At 47.2% G+C, this 24,563-nt stretch overlaps 2 protein-coding genes and 1 pseudogene across 2 annotated transcripts in view; 1 reads left to right on the plus strand and 2 right to left on the minus strand.

Annotated features, from left to right (window-relative positions):
* The window catches only part of C8A (complement C8 alpha chain), a 39,599-nt gene extending 36,755 nt beyond the window's left edge, over positions 1–2,844 (plus strand). Inside the window, exon 11 of the mRNA XM_090048978.1 lies at positions 179–2,844. Within this exon, the coding sequence (XP_089905104.1) occupies positions 179–330 (152 nt within the window). The 3' untranslated portion in view covers positions 331–2,844. The remainder of the gene's footprint in view (positions 1–178) is intronic.
* Positions 2,845–8,721: 5,877 nt separating this feature from the next.
* On the minus strand, positions 8,722–9,555 carry LOC149863509 (uncharacterized; annotated as a pseudogene).
* An 8,862-nt stretch (positions 9,556–18,417) lies between these two features.
* Positions 18,418–24,563, minus strand: part of C8B (complement C8 beta chain) — a 32,017-nt gene continuing 25,871 nt past the window's right edge. Inside the window, exons 10-12 of the mRNA XM_090048850.1 lie at positions 24,364–24,517; positions 23,220–23,288; positions 18,418–18,877 (exon numbers count right to left, since the gene is read on the minus strand). Coding sequence (XP_089904976.1) covers positions 18,726–18,877; positions 23,220–23,288; positions 24,364–24,517 — 375 coding nt within the window. The 3' untranslated portion in view covers positions 18,418–18,725. The remainder of the gene's footprint in view (positions 18,878–23,219; positions 23,289–24,363; positions 24,518–24,563) is intronic.

The following is a 24,563-nucleotide window of genomic DNA, read 5'->3' on the forward strand; positions in this document are numbered from 1 at the left end:
AGGGTTAGAGCAGAACCATTAGTTTATCATGGCAAGGTCTGACTCCTCTTCAGAAACTGCAGCTGACTGCTCCAGCTTTTAAGTGCAGCTTGCCACTGTACTAAAACTTAGCTTTCTATTGAAATGAATAATAAAATTGTTATAATCTAATGCATTTTTAAAAAAATCATTTTTACAGGCAGCAAGACAAATGGTAGATGGAGCTGCTGGTCACCCTGGACTCCCTGCCAGTCTGGAACAAAGACACGTACAAGGCAATGTAATAACCCAGCTCCACAAAACGGTGGGATATGGTGTGCTGGAAGGAATTTGGAGACAAAGGCATGCTAATAGCTGGCTAGGACTGGAATAAGTAATGAAACTGCTTAATGCAAGTAGATGGTTGATAGTGTTTTGTATAGGAGATCTGAATTGGGCTATTAATACCCTTGGCATAACTCTGCTCGGTGGAATTACACCAGTGATAAACAGTTTTGAACTACTGCATTTACAAAGATGCAGATTCACACCCAATAAAACCCAATCATTGTTCAATAAGCTTCACAGTCTAAATTCAGTATGCACCAAAATACGCACGGGCCATTTTAATGCGATAACATTCATTTTACCCTCAACTTGGGATGACACAGTAGGAGAATCAGGACCCATGGGTTTACTGAATAGCAATGAGGTTATGACAAGTCATAAAGCATACTTCTTTATGCATAACTGTTTGCATAGTAAGCTGCGCTAACCAAAGGTTTTTTGTATTTGCCTCTGGAAAACAAATTAAATGCTTGTGGTTTTTGCACATGTACATGTATTGTTTTGGCACATTCATTATCTCACTTCTATCACTGTAAAACAGACAACGAGGATCTAGTAGACTGCCAATGTCAGAACTTCAAGCACAGCATAGTGGGCCAGTTCCTGTTTCCAGGGAAGGCAAACGGTGATTTCAATAGGACCAAGGATGCTAAAGTTATCTGATGAACTATTAGTAAAAACTGATGAGAAATTTTAAAACATGGAGGCAAATGAAACTGTTCTTCAGAGGACCTTCCTGCACAAATGAGACCATTTCTCTTTAAGATTAGTGATGAATCCACTATTAGAACAGTGGCATTTTATCTCCAAGGCGCCCAGAGTTGGAGAAGATGTTAACAGGCTTGTTGATTTAAGACCTCTTTTTTGAACGTAAGACGTAAATCTTAGCACAAGAATACGTACAGTATTGAACTGCGTCCAAAGACTGCAGCGAGAGCCCACAGCTCTGCATTCGTAATGAACTGCTGCAAAAACCCAGGGTGGGGGGGAAAGTGAATGGCACCGAGTTTTCTTGTGCTCTTCGGTAAAAGAAAGAAGAAAAAGGCCATGAGAGCAAGTCTGGTCTTATACAAAATAAGAAGTACAGCCCGGGATACTTCTTTACATCTTTGAATGAGAAGGAGGGAGAGAAATGGGGTCATCATCTAGGGAAAGAAATTGTTTTGTTATTGCTGTTTTCTTAAAACACGCTCATTTTTCTTCCAACAACGTGCCACTATTGAGTTAGGCCCACATGCTTAAAGGGTGTAAATCAGCATAGCTCCAATGACTTGGCTGACTTAGGATAGCCAAAAATCTGTCCACATCATTTTTTTGGTAAGTTTGGCAGAAAGACAAATATTCATTTCACTTTCTCCTTGATCCCCCACTTCCCCAAATAGCTTCCACCAGCAAAAGCTAGAAGCAATTTCTTTTCTAGGAAGGAACATCCAGATGGTAGTCTTCTATGGAAATGATAAATAACTCCACAATGCTGGCAAATGGTTGATAATTCAGGATTTGGCAACTTTTTGTCATTGTTGTACCCAAACACAAAGAGCACTTGACCCTGCTGTGGCAGGACATGCAACCCCTGAAGAGCCCCATTGAAAACTGCCTGATGGCAGGGATCAGCCCATGAACAGGGCTGTCATACTCAGGCTTTTTATTTGAATAGCCTTCCCTACAGTATGATAACTAACAGGAAAATGGCAAATTTGGTGGGAAAATATAGTGCAATGCACTTCCACCACTGATTCATTTAGTGCTTTGCTGTTCTCTTTACCCTGGCCTTTTATGGCTGAATAAAATGATGGAAGGGGAACTAGTATGAAACAGATTTTAGATAGAAGGCGGCAAGTGTGGACCATTTGGACGAGGGGAAGAATGAACCGAAGGGACTTGATACATTAAAGAAAAAAGAGACCATTTGCCCCGTCTTTCTAACCACATTGAAGAAGAACAAATCACAGGGTTGGGAAATACAAAACAGGAACAATGACAAGTGATCAAAGGAATGGAAAGTGCGATAAAACCCACCAAGTGGGTATCTAGGCAACAGGAATAAACAAGGGCAAACCCCTTAAAGGAGGGCAAACTCCTGAAACAGGAACTGGGAATTCAACCTGAGTTTTCCTTTATCCGCTCTGAATGCTGCAATATTTCAGTCTGGTGATCAAGACAAGGCAACACACTGGAGAAAGTGTTTGTCATTCGCCTCGCAACAAATGACAGCAAAATACAAACACCGAGGCTTTGTTCAAAAGTCCAAGAGAAAAATACCCCTCTCCCCGTACTCCAGTTCTCCCCCTTTCATCTGGGGCTCAGATACGCTCAGTGCTAAAACTCAGAAGTCGGAGCAACGAAGCTGAAGCGTGGAGAAGAGAGAACCTGCCCGTAAGGTCTATAGAAGATTACGAGCAATTACACATTTCCAGTGATAGTCCAAGAAACTAATATGGCTCGCGCTGAAGTGCTCAGCCCATGAGGTGCATCAAATGAGATTTTAAAAAGTCAGTTGCTTGCCTAAAATAAAAGCTTTGGCTGTACATTAAACCAGTGCAGCTCTAGTCTGCTTCTAATGGATGAATTTTGCCCGCATGCACGCTGACATACAGTTGATGTAGCTATTTATCCTATATATTTCTTCTGGGATATTTCCTGGGAGACCTTGTTTATCTCTCTTATAAGTACATGATGGATGTATGGTGCTCTGGATAAACTGTATAACAATCCAGTGTTTTTATGGATATAGGCAAACTGGTTTATTAACAAAGGAAGGGCAGAGAGGAACCAGTACACAACAGAAAATAGCAAATGATTGATGACAATACACCTTAGGTTGCAAGGTGCAGACTCAAGATAACTGGGTAACAGAACAGCAGATAATGGCAGAGCTTGAAACAGAGATCTGTTTTCTACCTGGAGGTCAATGCCACGCTGACTACCTGACTAAGCCCCTTTGAGGCTGGGGTTTTACAGCAATCCAGAATCCCCAACACTAACTGCTCTAAAATTGCTGCCTTCCTTCTTGTGTACAATGCATTAATGATGTGCATAAGCAAATAAGCTGGCCCTATAAAAGAAATTACACTCTAAATCCTCAGCAGGGGAGCTGAGAGGTTTTGCTGCATGTTGTAGAATTTGCTGAACAGTTGGGCCCTGCAATCTACATCACAAATGAGGAAGATGAAGAGAAATCTTTTTATTTGCACTGGAGTTTTCCAAATGGGACAAGGTTAAAATGCAACTGTACTACACAATGTCGGCAGTATAATTTGGCCAGCGTTACGGCAATTCTGCTGGGCACCTAGCAAAAGACCGGATGTCCTCATGGTTAGAGGCAAAGACTTGGAGTTCAGAAACAGCCTAAGTAAGGACCTTGTTGCACTTCCCAGCCATGCAGGAGGTGGACAAGTTTTATCCAGCTAGCCTGAGCCCATTTGGCCAGTCAACCCAGCCAGGTTGGCCTGTTTCAGCTCCTGCCAGGCTGGAGCTGAAGCCCAGAGACATTACTCATATAAGGCTACAGGGGTGGGATTAAAACTCAGGGGGCACTGAGTTCTACATTAACTGCACATGTAGATACATGTGCAATTAATGCAAAGCAATAAACTCAGGCTAGCTGGATAAACATGTCCACTTCCTGTGTGGCTGGGAGGTGCAGCAAGGTCCCTACTTAGGCAAGTTTATTGCTCCTGGATGCACCAATTGAATGTGTGCCTAGGACTGCTGCACATTGAACTGGGATGGAGCAGCCCTGGCCAGCAGCAGGCCCCCGAGGTCTTCCTGCCAGCGCAGGGCTGGCTGCAGCACAAGGCTGCTCCAGCACAGGGCTAGCCAGCAGGCAGCCCCCATACTGAAGCACCCTCGTGCTCCAGGCAGCCCCATCAGCGTCTATACATGCATTGCTGCAGAGAAAAAAACAAGTACTATCCTGCTGCAGAATTAATTAGTTTACTCCAGCCTAATGGGGGTGCACATGTAGATGTGCAATGTATACTGTGGAGCTAGTTAGTCTACTTTGCAGCAAAAACCTGATGTAGATGCACCCAGGGATTCCAAATCTCATCCTCAGACCAGCAGGCCATGCCTATAATACATGCCAGGCAGGCAGGATACATGCGCAGGTATCTATGCAGCTCTCTAACAAACGAAGGCGATGCAGACTTCCATGCTATGAAAGCGGTAGCAAGGGGATGCAGGTTGGAGAGCAGGCTGATATGTTCATTCCACAAGGTGTTATGAGAAGCTAGGAGTAAAAATTTTACTAACCCCTTTGGTTAGGTTCAGCACTGACGGGATCTAGTAGAAGCCACGTTTGTTTGGTGGCCTCAAAGAGGGAGGAGGCAGAAGTGTCCTCTACACTGAGAGCAGCAGCCTCTATTTTTGCACGTAGATTTAAAGGGGCACTTTCTGATGGAAATTAGCTGATAAGTCAGGGGGCATGGCTGCCTTTCAGGTGACTAAAGCCCCAGTTTTTGCACGTGCCAAGATTGTGCCTGCCAGTGTGGAGCTGGGCTGAGAAATCCATGAAAATCTGACCCTCTGGTTTTAATAAAGGAAATATCTACGTGGGTTGCTGGGAAGGCTGTTGTGGGAAATAAGCACTTGATATATTGGATTATTATGCTCTTGAGCCCATTTCTCAGGACAGATTAGATGTAGTCAAGAGTAACGAGCTGGTTCTCAATTACTCTGGTTTGATATCATGGATACCTGGGATGCAAGACACCTAAACCACAAAAATGTAAAAATTAAGGAAAAGGACTAGAGGAGTAGAATAGATATGGGCCACGAGCACACACTGTATACATTTGGATTTCTCACTACAGTGCTCTCATGTTTGCATATATGAGATATTAATCCAAATTTCCACAGGCATTAGAAATACCAGTAAAAGACTATAGCAAAATTTAATATGTAGCAAAATGAAGCAATAAAAGCTTCAGCATTAGTACTTTTATTACCCCAGATCATAATAAATCATCAGTTAGTTAAGTCAAGCTCAAAATCACAAGGACAAGATAAAGTTCTGTCCTTAAAGGTTTTCAAGGCTCACAGGTTCACAAATGAACCTCCAACATGAATTATGCTTAAATAAAAATATCCCTTTTTCCTTCTTTCCCTCCAAACCCTCCCAACCCCCAAATAAAAGCAAAAATGCAAACACAAGGCCTATTTCACTCAAAACTCTGCCTTGTGTTGAGGGGATTATTAAAGGGCAGGTCAGTATATTGGTGACTTCAAGTGTTGCTGATGGATGTGCTGTGATCTCCTGCTCTGCCTTCTTCCCACGCTTCAGAGCAGGGGTCCTTGTCTATTAACACCTCTGCCTGTTCAGAGGAATGGATAATTCAGGTGCAGGATAGTAAGCTTGCATGGGTACTGACAAACCAGCCATGCTGGTCAATTTGAGTCCCATTTCTAACTGCCAGAGGTGGAACAAGCAAGGTTGTGCCCTGGGTAAACCCTGCAGCAGGCAGAGGCAGGGAGTGCGGGGAGGAGGGCAACACAGGTGGGGAGAGTGCCAGGGGGAGCCAGGTTAGGAGGTCTGACCTATGCCACAGACTAAAAAGCAGCCCCTGGCTGCTGCTGCTATTGCCACAACATGGTCTGTCTGCCCCAGCCATGGCTCTTACAGCATGAGCAGGGTGCCTGGGCACCTGGCTGCCAGTACAAGAGCTACTCTTGCTGCTGAGATACAGACTTCATGGGAGTGGGGGCAATTTTGACACCCCTCCAAAGTTGGCATCTGGGAGTGGTGCCCTGCTTGCCCACTTCTAATTAGGCTATTGCAGTCATGCTTGTATCTTTTTAAATTGCAGAGAAGATCCCTAAACTCCTTCAGCCCACTGACCCCTACCCCATGCTTCTCATCCACGTGGGCACCGATGACACAGCTCGGAACCCTCCCAGCCGGGTCATGAGGCACGACAGGGATTTGGGAGCGGGGCTTAAGGGGCTGGGAGTGCAGGTGGTGTTTTCCTCGATCCTTCCAGTTCGGGCTACGGGCTGAGGGGGGAGAGGAGGATACAGGTAGAGAACCGAAGGCTCCAGCACTAGTGTCATCGGGAAGGCTTCGGCTTCCATGACCACAGCCTGCTCTTTGGCAAGAGAGGCAGCGAGCTGCTGGGAAGAGATGGCCTCCACCTCTCTCCACTGGGGAGGAGACTCTTCTCAGCCAGGCTGGCTGATCTGCTCCACTGGGCTTTAAACTAAGCCCCACCGGGGGACGGGGGGACTACCACCACTGCTGGCCTGCTAAGCAACCCTTGCAAAGCCAGCAGGCCAAGGCATTTAAGGGAGCCTACCCCTGCCTCAGCCCTAGAGCAAGATGCAGGCAAGGCAAGGGCCCCCAAGGGGACACTTGCATGCCTGTACACCAATGCCAGGAGCTTGGGGAATAAACAGGAGGAACTTGTCCTCCTGCTCAACACAAATAATTATGATACCATAGGGATAACGGAGACCTGGTGGGACTCCACCCATGACTGGATCACAGGTACAGCTAGCTATACCCTGTACAGGAGCGATCAAGTGGACAAAAGAGGTGGAGTTGTAGCTCCCTATGTCAAGGAGAACTACACATCCCTATAAGCTGAAATTGGCACCCAAGGTGGATGACTAAAGACCCTCTGGGTTAAAAATCCATGGGGAACATGGCACAGGAGATACAATGGTGGGAGCCTACTACAGACACCCTACCCAGGGTCAAGACCTTGACCAGGAGATCACCAGGGAATTGGCTGAGGCTGCATGCTCCCAGTCCACGATTGTCATGGGGGACTTCAACTACCTGGACATCTCATGGGAAGAGTGCTCAGCCAAATCTGAGTGGTCGCAAAGCTTCCTCACATGCATGGTTGGGCTCTATCTGACTCAAGAAGTCTATGGGCCAACAAGAGGCAAAGTGCTGCTTGACCTGGTACTGGCAACCAAGGACAACCTAATCAGCGACCTAATGATCAAATGGAAGCTGGGTGACAGCAACCACGAGCTGATCACCTTCACCATCTGCCGAAAAGCTGTCAAGTCAGTCAGCAGTACAGAAATCCTTGACTTCAGGAGGGCTGACTTTGACAAGCTCAGGAGGCTCAGGGAGGGGAGTCCAGGAAGAGTGGTTGCTCCCCAAGGGAGCAATCCTAGATGCACAAGCTAAGGTTATTCCATCTCAGAGGGCATAGCATTCCCCTTGGCTCTCCAGGGAACTGTTGGTCCTCTTGCATCTAAAAAGACAGATCTACAAAGGATGGAGGATGGGTTCCACCTCCGAGGAGGAATACTCTGCACTGGTCCGGACCTGCAGGGAGCAAACCAGGAAAGCCAAGGCTGTGATGGAACTCCAACTGGCCACAAGTATCAAGGACAATAAAAAGTCCTTTTTTAGATACGTGGGGAGCCGGAGGAAAAGCAAGGGCAACATTGGACCCCTGCTAAACCAAAAGAGAGAACTGATGACTGATGCCCAGAAAAAAGCCAACTTGCTAAACGGGTACTTTGTGTCAGTCTTTCACAAGTCCCATGGGATGCCCCTGTCCATTACGGGACAAGGATGTCTAAGCGAGGGTGGTTTCTTGCCCTCCATCAATGCTGACCTTGTGAAGGACCAGCTTGAGAGGCTGGACACCTTCAAGTCAGCTGGCCCTGACAATTTACACCCCAGAGTACTCAAGGACCTGGGTAGCATTATAGCTCAACCCCTGGTATGGATATCTGAGAGCGCCTGATGCTCTGGTGAAGTGCTCAATGATTGGAAGAAAGCCAATGTGGTGCCTATCTTCAAGAAAGGGAGGGAAGTGGAACCCGCAAACTACAGGCCCATCAGCCTGACCTCTATCCTGGGGAACGTCTCAGAAAAAATCATTAAGGAGGCCATCCTTAACGACTGGCTGATGGCAACGCCCTGAAGGACAGCCAGCATGGGTTTGTTGCAGGTAGGTCATGGTTGAGCAATCTTATTTTCTTTTATGACCAGGTCACTTATCACCTGGACAAGGGGGAAGAGATATCTCGACTTTAAAAAGATAAGGTTCTTTGCGTGAATCTGATATCTTTTATTAGACCAACTTAAATAGTTGGAAAACAATTAGTAAGCAAGCATTCGGGTTCAAAAGCCCTTGGTCAGGCTAAGGAAGTTTCAGCAGTTGGTGTGTGCTCTTCCTGGATGGAATGAAAAGTAAAGAAGCCAGAGGCTGGGCTGGGCTGCATACAAGACAGGCAGTCAGTGAAAATGTAGATTGAGGAGTCAATGGGTGAGAGACGGGGTGGGCGGGAAGAGAGAGAAGGGGGATGAATAGCGGAGAGATAACTAAGGAGTCAGATGTCAGGCAGGTTATAATGTGTCATAAAGCCAATGTCTATATTTAGTCCATGATTTTTAGTGTCCAGGAGGTTGATGAAGTGGAGTTCATGGGCTCATCTCTGGGAAGTGTTTTATAAGTTTCCTTTGAAGATCAGAACTCAGAGATTGGAGAGAGAGTGGTTTTCTTGTGAGAAATGTGCCTCCACTGGTAATTGGGTATTCCTGTCTTTGATAGATGTCTGGTACGCATTCATTCTGGTGCGCAGTTGTTGTTTGGTCTCTCCTACATATTTTCCATCAGGGCATTTGGTGCATTGGATGAGATGTATCACATTTCTGGAGGTGCAGCTGTAAGATCTGGGAATGCTGATGGCTCTGTTGTGGGGCGTAGTAATTGTGGGGGTGGTGGAGATGTGTTGGCAGGTTTTGCATTTCTTACCATGGCATGGGCTGGACCAGTTTGGTGTGTTCTCGACTTGAGGAAATTTGCTTCTGGAGATGAGGCTAGTGAGGTTCAGTGCTTGTTTGAAGGCTAGGATGGGTGGCTCTGGGAAGATCTTTTTAAGCGTAGGGTGTCTTTCTAGTATGGGTTGCCCTTGTTTGAGGATTTTCCATATAGGTTTGAGGGAGGGGTGATATGTCATAACCAGCGGTGTGCCATTTGTGGGGGTTTTTCTTCTGTACTGCAGCAGTTCTTCGTGTGGTATGCGGGTGGCTCTTTCAAATGTGCGATTTCTCTCTCTGGAGGAGTGTGCTTGTTGGGTGAAAGCCGTTTTAAGATTGGTGAGGTGGTAATCCTGGGTGTTCTCCTCAGTGCAAATTCGGTGGTATCTGGGGGCTTGGCTGTATATCACAGCTTTTTTGGTGTGTTTAGGGTGATCGCTGGTTCTGTGCAGATATGTATGTTGGTCTGTGGGTTTCTTGTATAACATGGTCTGTATTTCATCATTCTGGATACTCATCATCGTGTCTAAAAAGGAGATGTTGGTGCTGGAGTATTCTAGAGTTCTAAAGTTGGATGGAGGGATGGTGACTGTTGAATTTCTGATGGACCTCAATCAGAGATTGCACGTTTTCAGTCCAAATGATGAAGATGTCATCGATATTTCTTAAGTATAACAAGGGTTTGATGGTGCAGTTCTTGAGGAAATCTTCTTCCAGGTGGCTTATAAAAAGGTTGGCATACTATGGGGCCATTTTGGTACCCACAGCTGTTCCCATCATCTTGAGGAAGTGCTGATTATTAAAAGTGAAATTGTTGTGTGTGAGGATAAAGTGTATAAGGTCAGTAATATCTTTGGGTCTGTATTTGGAGTTGTAATCTTGTTCCTGTAGATATGTAAGACGGCTTGGATGCTGTCCTGGTGCGGGATGCTGGTATAGAGGCTGGTAACATCCAAGGTGGCTAGGAGGGTGTTGCGGGGAAGGTGGTTTATGTTTTTAAGTTTCCATAAAAAGTCTGTAGTGTCTTATACAAAACTTGCTCTGTGGGTGACAAGCGATTTTAGGATTGATTCAAAGAAACCTGGTATTTCCTCAGTTAGGGTCCCATGGTTGGATATGATTGGTCTGCCAGAGTTCCCTTGTTTGTGGATTTTAGGGAGCATGTAAAAAGTCCCTGGGTTAGGTAGTGGCGGGGGTCAAGGTCTGCAGTTTTTCTTGTAGTCTTGCTGGAAATGATTTGATGGTATTGTTGAGTTTCTCGGTGCAAAGGGGAGTAGGATCTTCTTGTAGTTCTTTGTAGTAGGTGGTGTCAGAGCGATGTCTGTTGGCTTCCGTTATGTAGTCTTCACGATTTAGGATGACTATGGCTCCTCCTTTATCTGCTGGTTTTATTACTATTTGGTGGTTAGATCTTAGAGATTCTATGGCCTTTTTCTCTGGTAGAGAGAGGTTATTATGGTGGTGTGTGTTGCTGATTATCTCATTGTTCATTCTTTCCCTGGAGTCAATGTAGGAGTTGAGGTTAGGGTTTCGCCCACTGTTAGGTGTCCAATCTGATTTTTTGAGGGGTTTTGGCATTGATCTTTTCCTGAATGTTGTCAGAGGATGAGTTGTTGTTGGGAGTGGGTTCAGTTTGGTCATAGAAATATTCCTTGAGGCAGAGGCGTTGGAAGAATTCTTCTAGTTCTCCACTTTGAAGTATTTTATTAGGGTATTTTTCTGGACAGAAATTTAGGCCTTTAGAAAGGACAGATTTTTCAGTTTTGGTAAGCGTGTGTGTGGAGAGATTGATAATATTTGTGGGTTGGTTGCTGCTTTCAGTTTTATCAAGTGTTGGAAGGTTGTAAGCTGTTGGTGTTGTTCCTTTGATGGCTGTTTCGTGGCTGGGGAACCAAATATAGACATGCACTAAATATAGACTAAATATAAATCATGGACTAAATATAGACATTGGATTTATGACACATTACAACCTGCCTGACATCTGACTCCCTAAGTATCTCTTCACTATTCATTCCCCTTTGCTCTCTTCCCTCCCCCCGCCTGTCTTTCACTCATTGACTCCTCAATCTACATTTTCACTGACTGCCTGTCTTGTATGCCCAGCCTCTGGTTTCTTTACTTTTCATTCCATCCAGGAAGATCACACACCAACTACCGAAACTTCCTCAGCCTGACGAAGGGTTTTTGAACCCAAAACCTTGCTTAATAATTGTTTTCCAGCTATTTAAGTTGGTCTAATAAAAGATATCAGAGTCACACAAAGAACCTTTCCTGCCTATGTCCTTAGGCCAACATGGCTACCACCTACACCGCTCGACTTTAAAAAAGCCTTCAATCAGGTATTCCATGATCACCTTTTGGGAAAATTGGCCAACTGTGGCCTCGGGTCCACCATGATCCACTGGCTGGGGAATTGGCTCCAGGGTCGGACCCAGAGGGTGGTAGTTGACAGAAGTCAATCATCAAGGTGCCCTGTGACCAGTGGAGTCCCTCAAGGCTCTGTTCTTAGACCTATTTTGTTCAACCTCTTCATTAATGATGTGGATATTAGAGTCAGAAGTGGACTGACCAAGTTCACCAATGACACCAAACTTTGGCGTAAAGCATCCACACCTGAGGACAGCGGGGTAATCCAGGCTGACCTGGACAGGCTCATGAAGTGGGCAGATGAGAACCTGATGGTGTTTAACACTGAAAAATGCAAGGTTCTCCATTTTGGGAGGAAAAACTTGCAGCATTTCTATAGGCTCGGCAGTGCTACGCTGAGTAGGACTATGGAGAGCCACTCGCATAATCAGAGGTCAGGAAAACAGACCTTACAACGAGAGGCTGAGAGCCATGGGACTTTTCAGCATGGAAAAGTGCAGACTCAGGGGCAACCTGATGGCCACCTATAAGTTTATAAGGGGTGTTCACCAGGACCTGGGGGAATGTTTGTTCACCAGAGCACCCCAAGGGATAACAAGGTCAAACAGTTATAAACTCCTGCAAGACCATTTCAGGCTGGACGTAAAGAAGAATTTCTTTACTGTCTGAGCCCCCAAGGTCTGGAATGGCCTGCTGCTAGAGGTGGTTCAAGCACCAACTTTGAACGCCTTCAAGAGAAACCTAGATGTTTTTCTTTCTTGGATCTTATGACCCCAGCTGACTTCCTCCCCCTGGGGCAGGGTGCTGGACTCAGTGATCTTCCGCGGTCCCTTCCAGCCCTAATGTCTATGAAATCTATGAAATGTACTGGTAAAAAATACATTTAGCTTAGGCTGGGCCTCCTTTGACCTGTCTTGAACCTCCTGGCAAAATCCCAGCACACAGAAGCAATAACAGTTACAGTGTAAAACAGAAGCGTTTTGTGTTGGCAGCTCAATTGCACATCCCATTAGGAGAACAGAGCTTTCTGCTTTTACATATGCAACACGCTTTTCCTTTCTCAAAGCTGTCACAAAGGCTTTGTCCATAAGTGTGTAGGCGGCATGCGGCTTAAAACCAACTGCGCCTTCCATTGTTTGAAATGTCGGTGAGCCTGGGTTCTTTTTAATGGGATTGCAGAAAGAGAACATCGAGTAGGAGAGCAACCGATGATATGAATGCATTATCTTCAGGAGCAGCAAAACCTCAGAAGGAATATTTGACCTGCAAATGTTGCATAAGTTGTAATATTTTGGGAAAACAAATGCACATTTGCATAGTCACTATAGTTGGAACACTAACATGGCTACATTTCATATGTTGAACTTCCCCTCATTGACAAATATCTTTGCAAAAGTTACCACTTAAGAAGTTTCAGAGCCAAACCAGAACAATCCTGCTCAGGTTACTGGCTAATTCCAGAACAAGGTTTGGGTTATTTCAGATGGAATTTGATATGAGACTTAAAAAGTCTATTAATAATAGGCACATTAGAAATGCATGAAGAGAATGCATATTGCTTTAGCTTGTTTGAGAGCAAAGCCACTTTGTATTTCAAATATTGGACCTGACTGGATTAGCAGGAGCCCTATTGAAACGCGAGGCATTTGGGAAGTGAATTGCACTCTCACAACTATGTAAATTTATTTCTTTATATCCCTAGTGTCTGCTGCCCCAGGACACTGGGATTTTTGGGGGAGTGCAGAGCAGGGTGCTGACTAGCAGATCACAGAATCATAAAAAAATAGGGTTGGAAAGGATCTCAGGAGGTCATCTGGTCCAACCCCTTGCTCAAATCAGGACCATCCCCAAATAGACCATCCCAGTCAAGGTTTTATCTAACCCAGGGGTTTTCAACCTTTTTAAATAGGTCTTTTCAAACTTTCTAACTCAAAGTTTCAGCTCCTTTACCCCCTTATATTTTCTTCTTGCTTTTAAGAGATGGGGGGCAGACTGAGGCCCCCATGGTGCGGGAGGGACTGGGGCTGGGGCAGGTGCTGCACAGCTAGAGCAGGGTGGGGTGTGGGATGGAGCTGCGAGTGACTTGTCCGGGGGTGGGGGGTGCAGGGAGGGAGTGGAGGCTCCTGCTGCTGCATGCACCTTGGGAGGGAATGGGGGGCATTTGCCCCTGGAAATGCATGCTGGGTGGGGCGGGCTGGGCTGCCCCAATGGTGGGGAGAGGGAATGGGGCTGGGGCAGGAGCTGCCCAGTTGGGGCGGCACAACTATTGCTACAACATACATCCCTGGAAGGGCTTGGGGGGGTGCCCCCCCATCTGTGTGGCTCAGGGCAAGCTGTGGCCTATGCTCAGGGTGGCACTGGGCTCTTTCTGGCAGGGGTTGGGCTGGACTGTGCTCAGGGCAGGTAGTGACAGCACTGGGAGGTGGGTTAGGGGGACTATGGCAAATTCTGAAGTGGCTGCAGCCCCCCCCCCCCCATAGCCCTGCTCCTATAGGTACCCGCAGTGAGGGAGGAAGTGGGGCAGGGGCAAGGTCAGGCACAGCACACCTGAGCAGAGCCTGGGATTGAGCTGTGCGTACCCTGGGAGGGCATGTGGGGGGCGTGCCCCCTGATCTGCGCACAGGGCGGGCTGGGGCTGGGGAAGTGCTGGGCTCTTTCTGCCAGGGGTTGAGCCGGGCTGTGCTTGGGGCAGGTGGCAGCAGCACTGAGAAAGGGCTACAGGAGGGGCTGCAGTCACTCCAGAATTCACCGTACCCCTCCAACTCCCCCTCCCAGTATCACTGCTGTCTGCCTTGAGCACAGCACGGTCCAGGCCCTGCACTGGGAACAGCCCAGCACGGCCCTGGCCACAGCCCCAGCCTGCCCCATGCCACCCCATGAGCAGATCCAGGGGCTCACACACCCCATGCCCTCCCAGGGCATGTTGCAGCAGCACGGGGGCGGGGGCCGAATGGGGGGAGAGCTCACACACTGCGGCCATCACTGCCATCCACCACTGGCTATTGACTGAGGGTGGTGGCCAACCAGGAAAGCAAGCTTGGGTGGGGGGTGGAGAGGTGCCACAATCTGCCATGGGTAGGGTGGTGGTGCCTGGTGTATCCCCCCGTCTCCTCTGGGTAAGAGGCGAATGCACCGGGGAGACGCCACCACCATGCCCCAGGCATGCTCAATCCCTGCCCACCTACCTGTGCATACCCCTAAAGACCTTTCAAAATACCCATAGGGGTATGCATACCCCCGGTTGACAACCCCTGATCTAGCCAGGTCTTAAAAACCTCCAAGGATGGAAATTCTACAACAGCAATGGGTAAAATACAGCCTGCAGGCTGGACCCAGCTTGGCAAGGATTTTGTCTGGCCTGTGGTGCGTTCCTTGGTCCCACCCGGCCCAGGCCTGAGGGGCAGCCTGGGCTGTGGTTGCATGCAGCGGGTCCTGCTGCCCCAGGAACAAGGCAGGGCTGGGGTGTTGCGGTGGTTGGACTTGTTTCCTGACAGTTCTGGTGGTGGTGGCTCCATCTGGCAGCTGTTGCCGGACCCAGCCCTGCTGGCCAGTCATCCCGGCCCACCCACCTGCCCCACACCCACCACCATGTGCCCTACCTGCAGGTCCTGTGCAGGTAGGGCACATGGCTGGGTGGATAGGATGGGGCCATGGGCAGGCAGGGAGCAATGTCCAAGAGTGAGACAGGCAGGCAAGGCTGGGATCATGGGACGGGATCATGGGGCAGTGGCAGGGCAGAGCTGTGATCTACTGCCTGCATAGCCCTGTGACAGGTGCAGGTTTTGCAGGCAAGGGTGTGCAGGGAATGGATTGTGGCTCTGCCCCAGGTCTTGCCCCCATGCTGCCACCACCCCAAGATCCCAGTCCCAGCCCTGAATGAAGATCCCTGCCCACCAGCAGCCCCATTCGGTCCACCCAGCCATGCACCCTGCTTGCATGGGTCCTGGCTGGTTTCCATGGAGACCCCAGGTTTGCAGGGCAGTGACAGCACAGGGCTGGGGAGGGGGCGGGGCTGAGCTAGTATCTGCTCCCCACACTTTCCTTCCCGCAGAACTGGTGCCTGTCACAACAGCGTGCAGGCAACAGATTGCAGCTTTGCCTTAGCCCCATGCTGTCACTGTCCCATGATCCAAGACCTGGCCCCACACACTCGTCTCACTCCTGGATGCCACTCCCAGGCCACATAGGGAGTTTTGGTGAGATGTTGCACTGACCCAACCTGGAAAATCTCACCAAAACTCCCTAGGTGGCTCTTGAGCCCAAATCATTGACCACTCCTGTTATACCTCTCTGGGTAGTCTGTTCATGTTTTACTACCCTCTTAGTGAGAAACATTTTCCTAATATCCAACCTAAGCTTCCCTTGCTGCAACCTGACACCATTGCTTCTTATTCTGTCACCTGCTACCACTGAGAATAGTTTAGTTCCATCCTCTTTACTCTTCAGGTAGCTGAAGGCTGTTGTTAAATCCCCTCTCAGTCTTCTCTTGTTCAGCCTCTCCATATAAGTCATGCCCCAACCCCCTCACCATTTTCATTGCCCTCCACTGGACTCTTTTCAACTTGTCCACATCCTGTCTGTAGCGAGGGGCCCAAAACTGGACACAGTAATCCAGATGTGGCCTCACCAGTGCTGAATAGAGGGAAAGAATCTATTTCCTCCGTCTGCTGGTAACGCTCCTACTAATGCAGCCCAGTATGCCGTTAGCCTTCTTGGCAACAAGGGCATACTGTTGGCTAATATTCAGCTTATTGTCCACTGTAACCCCCAGGTCCTTTTCTGCAGAGCTGCTGCTTAGCTGGTCAGTCCCTAGCCTGTACTGGTGCATCAGATTCTTCCATCCTAAGTGCAGGACTTTGCACTTGTTCTTACCGGACCTCATGAGATTCCTTGTGGTTCAATCCTTCAAATTGTCAAGGTCCCTCTGAATCCTAGCCCTACCCTCCAGCATGTCTTGTACTCCCCATAGCGTGGTGTCATCCACAAACTTGCTGAGGGTGTACTACATCCCATCTTCCAGACCATTGATGAAGATATTGAACAACACCAGCCCAAGACCAACCTTGGGGCACTCCACTTGAAACCAGCTGCCATCTAGACACTGAGCCAGTTTTCCATCTACCTTACAGTCTGTTCATCCAACCTTTACATCCTTAGCTCACTTGCAAGAATGTTGTGGAAGTCCATAACAAAAGCCTTGCTGCTAAAGTCAAGGTATATCACAAGTGTTCTCTCCACATCCACAAAGCCAGTTATCTCATCATAGGGCACCTATCCTCACCATGGGTATTAATCCTCATTAAATTAAATAGGTTTATAAAATTTAAACGTGTTTATTTTGGAGCATCACATCTGTGTTTACACGCACTAGGTTTTCAAACAAATTAAGCTGGGCCCCTGGTTGGTACCCCCAGAGAGCATGACAGTCCAGCACTGCCTCCCGGCCCAAGGCCCCCCACCCACCCCATGCCTGTGCCTTGCCATGCACCTGTGGAAGCAGGGAGCAAGGAAACAAGAAAATAAAAAAGGAAAAAGCCACACAAGAAAAAAAAGTGCAAGCAATTCGAAAGCAAATTGAAGGGGTGAACTAAAAAGAAGTCACAGTACCATCTGAAGGACAAAGACGCTCTATAAACATCTTTGAGTGCCTTTGTGTTTTCATGCAGTGAATCCATGGATGCAACACTTTATGTGTACAAGTCTATGGGGCTGAACATGATGCACCCAAGGGTGCTAAGGGAGTCAGCTGATGTGATTTCAGAACTACTGGCTATTATCTTTGAACCCTGTGGTGATCGGGAGAGGTCCTGGGATCCAGTGGAGCCCCTAACCTATTATTTTGACACTGTTGGTTGCTCGCCTTGTTCTCAAACTGTCCTGCCAAGTGCAGTAGCCTGTGAGCTGACCTTGCCTTTGAAGACTAAGGTAAAAAAGGCATTGAGTACTTCAGCCTTTTCTGCATCATCTGTTATTAGCTTGCCTCCCCCATTCAGTAAGGGACCCCCACTTTTCCTAATCTTCCTCTTGTTGCTTGTAGAAACTCTTCTTGTTACCCTACCTGTCCCTTTCTAATTGCAAGTCCAATTGCACTCTGGCCTTTTCATAGACATTAGAGCTGGAAGGGACCTCAGAAGATCATCAAGTCCAGCCTTACTGATTTCATCCTCGAATGCCTAAGCAATACTTTTATACTCCTCCCTAGTCATTTGGTCTAGCTTTCACTTCTTGTAAACTTCTTTTTTGTGTTTTAGCTCACTGAAGAGTTCCCTATGAGCCCAAGTTGGTCTTTTGCCATACTTGCTAGTCTTCCTGTGCATCAGGATGGTTTGCTCCTATGTTCTCAGTCAGGTTTCATTAAAACACAACCAGGATTCCCTTCCTAATCAGACTGGCCCCCCAGGGGATCCTGCTCATGAGTTCCCAGATGCTATGACATTATTCCCTAAGACCTTGTTTTTCAGACGTTGTACTTTTGATTTGGTCCCTAGACGCAGTAGTTCTTTTGATACCCACACGTGATGTATATTTGCCAAATATTTTGACATCCACCATTTTCATTTACTGTATTTCATTTTATATTGCACTCTAGCTGCCTTCTAAACTTATTTTTTCTATAAAAAGTCCATGGGGGAAAGCTCATCCCATGAATAGGAATGCAATTATTACATGGTTTAGCAAAGCTTTGGTGTCACCAGGGTATTCAAGAGTACTTCACAATTCAATTTTCTCTCCTTCAAGACAATTTTCTAATAGGATAGATAATTTATGTTAAATGAAATAAATTGGGAACCTGGGCTAGCCTGGCACATCTGCCTCCAATATCACATTAGATGCTACTGCTCTGATTGAGATTTAAGTTTCAATTTGCTGTATTTTGTTCAACATGACACAGCTGCCTTCCCAACAATCACATCATGCTGCTTTCCTGTACATGCAAGATAAAATACTCTTTCCTATCTGGAGGAACCCTTTAAAGATGTTATGCTAAGACTTAAAAAAACATACAAATAACACACCAGATAAAGCTTCATTTAATTAACCCACTGGAACAGAAGAATGCAGCAATTCTGAATATTAGGGATGTCGAATTCTAAAGGACAATTGCGTAGCATGTCAGACCAGAGCTCACACATTAAGTATACTAGTTCTGGTTCCTCTGCCATTCCTATTGTTCCAGAGCCTACTGGGCCATCCACTGACTTCATTGTGCATTGAATAAGGCCCTTAAAGTGTAATAAAGAGGAAGCTGATCAAGTCAGTTAATATCGTCCCACAAATTTTGCAAGGTGGTCTTTTTAGTGCCTGAACTTAGTAATTTTTTTTAGCAATTAACAGTTTCAGCATCTGGCCCTGAGCATGGCGTGCCACCATTTTCTGGGGCAGGGTTGTTGCACTGTCGTCTTCTTGTTTTTTGCCCTGCAGAGCATGCAGACCAGTTGGACCAACAGCCCCAGTTTCCGTTAACAGCAGCATCTGGAGAAAACATTAACACAGAAACAGGTATCACAACAGAACTTTCTTTTCAAAGAAGGTACCGTCTGCTTACACAAATCATATTTAAATATAGACAAAGGCCTCTCCCTCAAATATTCAAACACATCCTAGATCAGGGGTAGGCAAAATGACAGATCCAGCCAGCAGCCAGACTCCATTTCCCAGCAGCTCCTGCCTCTGTGGCTCCCCGTTGTGGAGACCCTGGGAGTGTGGGGCCGTGACAGTGTGGGGCTGCTGAACTGGGGCTCTGCCCGGCCCTAGCCTCGTGCTTCTGGGGCCCGGAGACCGGCTGGGAGCCACACGGACAGGGCACGTGGCTGGACAGGGAGCTGCTCTGGGGGTGTGATCCCTGCGTGCCTCCGCCCATGGAAAATGCTTTCATCACAGGAGCATATGGGCAATGGATCATGGCGCCGCCCCAGCCCTGCACTGTCATTGCCCCAAGATCCCAGGATCTCTCTGGCCCCACCCGCCTGTCTCACGGCCAGCTGCAGCCCCATCCCAGCTGCCTAGCTGCACACTATGGCTGTGCAAAGCTTTGGTCCCTGATTCGATTTGGCGGAGATTCAGCCCAATTCGGTGGCCAAATCTCCAAATCTGAATTGAATCAGGAGACCTTTTAATTTCTCCAAATTGGATCGGAACTCTCCAAATCAGTTTGGAAAGATTCAGCAATTCAGACATAGGCACAGCTTTAAACATTTTTCTACATACCTCTAGGTAGCAGGTGGCTCGTGAGTGCTGTGATGCTGGGGTGCATGGAGCGTCCCATAGGAGTGGGCTGGGGGGCCCCCCGGCGTGCTCAGCAGCAGACCTGGAAGTGGACCCGAACACTTCTGGTCCACTTCCAGGTCCACTGGGGACCATGCAGGCCACCCCCGGCCCCCGTGCCCCGGCAACTTGTGCCTCCTAGGTCTGACTGATTGACAATCCAGGAGGGTGCGGCGGGGGGGGGACTGCATGCTCCCCAGCAGACCCAGAAGTGGACCAGAAGTACTTCTAGTGCACTTCCAGGTTCGCCACTGAGCATGCAGGGAGCCCCCTGCACTCCTGTGGGACGCTCCATCCAGCCCAGCATTGCAGCATTCACAAGCTGTGCCTGGTACCTCATGGTATGTCAAAAAAAATTTAAAGCTGCCTCTATGTCTGAATCACTGATTCTCCGAATCAGCATCACACTTTCAGATTCAGCCAAATGGAATCAGGGACAGTAATCTGAATCAATGACTTGAATCACTGTCCCCGATTTAGGCCGAACCTGAATTGAATACGGTCTGCTTTGCATACCCCTACTGCACACCCTACCCGTGTGGGTCCCGTCCCCCACTTTGGGTGCAGGGTGGATGGGCCAGGGTGCCCAGGCAGCAGGGCTGAGTCCAGTGGTGGCATTGAGAAGGACTCGTCCCCGCAGGGGCCTCTGGGAAATGGAGTCTACCCTGGGCCTAATATGGCCCACGGGCCAGACTTTGCCCAACTCTGTCTTACATCATTAAAACTTTTGAGATGGTCATTCCAGTCATTATAATGTTTGTTCAAGCTGCATCTCACTGAACCAAAGCTGAAGACACACAGCACAGTTATCCCAGAGCACTTTACTTTGAAGTGAGGAGGAGACGCTTGCCTGCAAACACCCACCAGCAAAGAAAGAAAGTTGGTGCTGATGATTGTGGGACAGCTACGTACTAGATATCAATTACTTTCACTTTTGCTTACAGTCAGTTTCCCTCTCTGGTTGAGACTAAATGAATCTGCGTAATGGATGCCTAAAATAGTGTCACTCACGTTTGAGGAGCCCAAGATGAGGATAGCGCACTTATGTTTAAATATCAAGTGGCCTGCTTTAATTTTCACCTCTTCTCAGTGTGAGATATATAAAACCTCCTTAGATGCAGTGAGCCAATAAGAAGTGATGCATAAGGGACTGAGGGGACATAAGTTATATTCCAGTAAATAGATGTGAGTCTAAGGGAGTCTTTCTTGCTCTACCATATACAATAAACAAACCAGAACAGAGCAGAAGTGACAATTTAAGACTCTGTGGACTTAGATTCACCTATGAAGTTAAACCTGTGCTCCAGGACATCTTAGCTGACAAACTGGCGTGGATAGGAGCACAGTTATACTGAGTGAAAAATGGATAAAAGACCATAAACAAAGGGCTGTGATAAATGGCAACATATCAAATTATGGGGAGGCATTTTGTGCAGCTTGGCAAGGGATTTGTGTGTAAGCAGCCTTATTCAACAGCTAAATTAACGATCTTGGAGAAATAAACAACAAAATAATTAAATTCACAGGTAATACTGAACTGGGAGGAGTTCAGAACACTCATCACACTAGAGAAATAATACAAAGAGTCCTAGAGACGGTAGCACCACAGGTGGAAAATAAAAACACAGGATTTAACTGGAAAAAGATTAAACCGTGCTGTGCTATACCTGGGGAGGCAGTCTGTGACATATTAACTCCATCGAAGAGAGAAATTTGGGAGGCAGAGATATGAAAAGGAGATTGTGCAAATAAAGCATGAGTTTATAATAGGATGCGACTGCAAGAAAAGTCTACGCAGGTTGGAGCTGCAGCTGCAGACACAAAATCACCTCCCTATGATCACAGAAAATCACCCCACCTCAGATCGTAGAAGTAACGGGCTTTGTTGGGAAATCTCTATAACTTGCCTTCAGTTCTGGACACCGCAAGAACAGATGCATCTTGTCAAATTGAAGGGACTTCAAAAAGATGAAAAGGGCCACAGTGGTGGACTTGCACAAGGCGGTCAAAAGAGTGTGGATGGTAAATAAGTGTGTAGATGCGTGTGCACATGTGTACCTACGTGCGCGTACAAGTAAGTCGAGATGATGATGTCAATGGAATACTAAAGCCATATCCCTTTCACAGAGAGCCAAACCAAGGTGCAGAAAGGTTTGATCCAAGGCTAGATGGCACATCCGTGGCAGAACAGAAAAGGGATTGAGGCTCTTGATTGGCTTCCTTTACTCAGTGGCAAAACTTCTACCGCTTTAGCGATTCAGGATCAAGCGCCAGGAATTCTGATCTCTAGTCCTGCGCTTTAATCACAAGGCACCTGTTCTTCATGCTTTGTGAAGAAGACTAAATAAGTTTAAACACAGGGTCCCATCACTGCCGATTTCTACGGTCCACATTTCTTCAGACATCTGTAGCTGCATTTTAAAAATGGACCCACCTGAACAACTGGGAAGGGCTGCCCGGCAGAGAGACAGAGGTTGTCCCAGTGGGGACGCTGTCGGCTCTGCGGACAAGTGACGCTCTTTTGGAGGTAGCCCTGTTGGAAGTGGGAGGGCTGACGTAACCCCAGCAAAGTTTTGAAAGAGAGCTGTTAGCAAAAGCCCGGGAAGGGCTCTGGGCTGGGATTGGCTGAGAGGCTTGGATAAAAATGGGGAGCAGTTTTCCTGCAGGGGGGAACAAGAGAGAGAGAAAGTGGGGCTGAGGGACAGGCTGGAGACCGGAGACAGAGTCCCAACACAGTGGTCCCTCGGCGAGCCCCTAGGAGAGCCCTGTGGAGCGGCAGAAAATGCTGCCAGGGGAGAGATACAGTATCCAGTTCCTCTCCCCAGGGGAGGCAGGATCAGAGAGGGGCTGATTGTGTGCAGACTCCAAGCCAGGAAAGACCTGCCTGCAGCCTGGTGACCGGCTGGGTGAGCACAGCAGAGCCGGGGGGCAGGGGACTGCCCTGTTTTCCCTGATGGGTGAGGGGCTCCAAGGGCCGGAAAAGCCCAGGGAGGGGCTGTGTTTGCTGGGCTGTGAGGCTGTGCGGGACAGGAGAGTTGCTACAGCCTGCAGCTCAGACACTGCTCCCTGCTGAGCCGGGGAAGGGGGTCAAAAGCAGGGGAAGGCTGTCTTGCAGGGACTGCAGAGGAGGAGCCACTGCCTGATGCCTGGAGACCCCAGGAGCACAGAGATGGACACCAGCACCAGGGAGCATCCACAGACCACGTGCCGCTCCCTGAGACACCCCGCCAGGGGCAGTGTTCACGGGATCCCCAGTACACCGTGTGCGAGTGAGAGCCTGTATATATAAGTTCTTGAGGGTTTATTAGTTGGTATATCAGTGTGTTTATTTAATGGTTACTTGTTATGTTGTAAATAATTAAATCTTGTAAATATTTTGAGAATTGTCTGCGAGGGTGCTTGATTGTAAGGGGAGGCTCTCTGCTCGGGGGCACTGCAGCAGCTTCCCAGCAGGGCTGGGCAGGGACCAGGTACCCCAGGATCCCTCTATTCAGGTGAGGGCACGTGTAGTGTCGTGCCCAGGGTTACACGTCTTTTTCATGCCTCTTACCTTTCCTTTTTGTGATTTCACAGGCAGTGCCGCGGTATCCCAGGGGACAGATACATTCACAGTGAGTTCCTGAAAGGAGAACAGTACAAGTTGGATTTCTGTTCTTCACTAGCATGTGTTACTATACTGTACATTTTTCTATAGATTCCAGTTTCTTTTTATGCCTATAAAAAGGGGAAGAGACTATTTCTTCATGTAAGTCTTCCTATTACCTGTATCCTCAGTGCCTAATGAAATGGGGCTCCAATCTCAGATCCAGGCCTCTAGGTACTGATTACTAGGATCATTTTAAAACATCTTTCATGAAAAATGGCCCTAAATAGAATGCAAACAGGGCTTCACTCCTAATAAGTTATTTAAACAAGGGTAATCATCAGAGGAATCAGTTAAGTGCTATAATCAAGCTAGCTGGTACCTGAATCAATAGTTTCTGCATTAGATATATTTAGATGATAACTCAAGTCTCATCAGGATCTCTGCAGATGCACATTTGAATTAGGTATTTGAAAAAAATCACAACATTGCTTTTATTAGAAAAACCCACGCATCACATACCTCCATTTAGGGGAGAAAAAGTGTTTTTTTATTCATTCAATTTACTTATTTTCCCCTTCCTTTTTAAATCAATGTGTGCTTCAAAATGAGAGCAGCTTCTATTAAATAGGCGGCGGGGGGAGGGAAGAAGTATACAAAACTGAGCTGTTGTTGATGATCACAATCATGATGGTAATAGTGGTTGGCACTTTTTTGGTGTTTCTCATCTTAGAAACACTAATTAATGTTAAGACAGTCGGTCACTTCCCTCTGATGATGGCAGTTATCTTGAAAGCAAAGAAGGAGACTTTAAAACATCAACTTTCCTTTTAATGTATAATTGAGATGGGAACAGTTTCTTAAACGTAACAGATAAAGATGATCGTTTTTGCTAAATTGGTGAAGTCCTTTATCTTTGCTGTTCCTGCTGCTACTGTTAAACAATGGTGATTTATGAATGAAGCAATTCTTTTTAAATTCATTTTCTGTATAATGTGAAACAGGAATCAAATGTGAAACTAATGAACAGATTACCAGCCAGTTAATCTTTCTATATATACCTCTGTTCAGTTATATTAGGAAAGAGAGGTTAGATGCAAGTGTCTCCTACCTTTCAGAAAGGGGATGCCATTGCCGTGGCATGGAGCACAGTGGCAGGAACTGCTCTCCAGCAGAAAATCATCAAGAGCACGCTTCATATTTTCTTTTAGCCTCTGTGCATTTGCAAACTCCGTTGCAGTTACCAGTTGGTAGAGTGGCTCTGTCTAAGGGAAAAAGCAACATCCGGATACGTTTTGGAGGTCCTTCTGT

Source organism: Crocodylus siamensis, chromosome 5 (assembly GCF_052110815.1).
Source record: "Crocodylus siamensis isolate JL-2025a chromosome 5, ASM5211081v1, whole genome shotgun sequence".
Lineage (NCBI taxonomy): Eukaryota > Metazoa > Chordata > Crocodylia > Crocodylidae > Crocodylus > Crocodylus siamensis.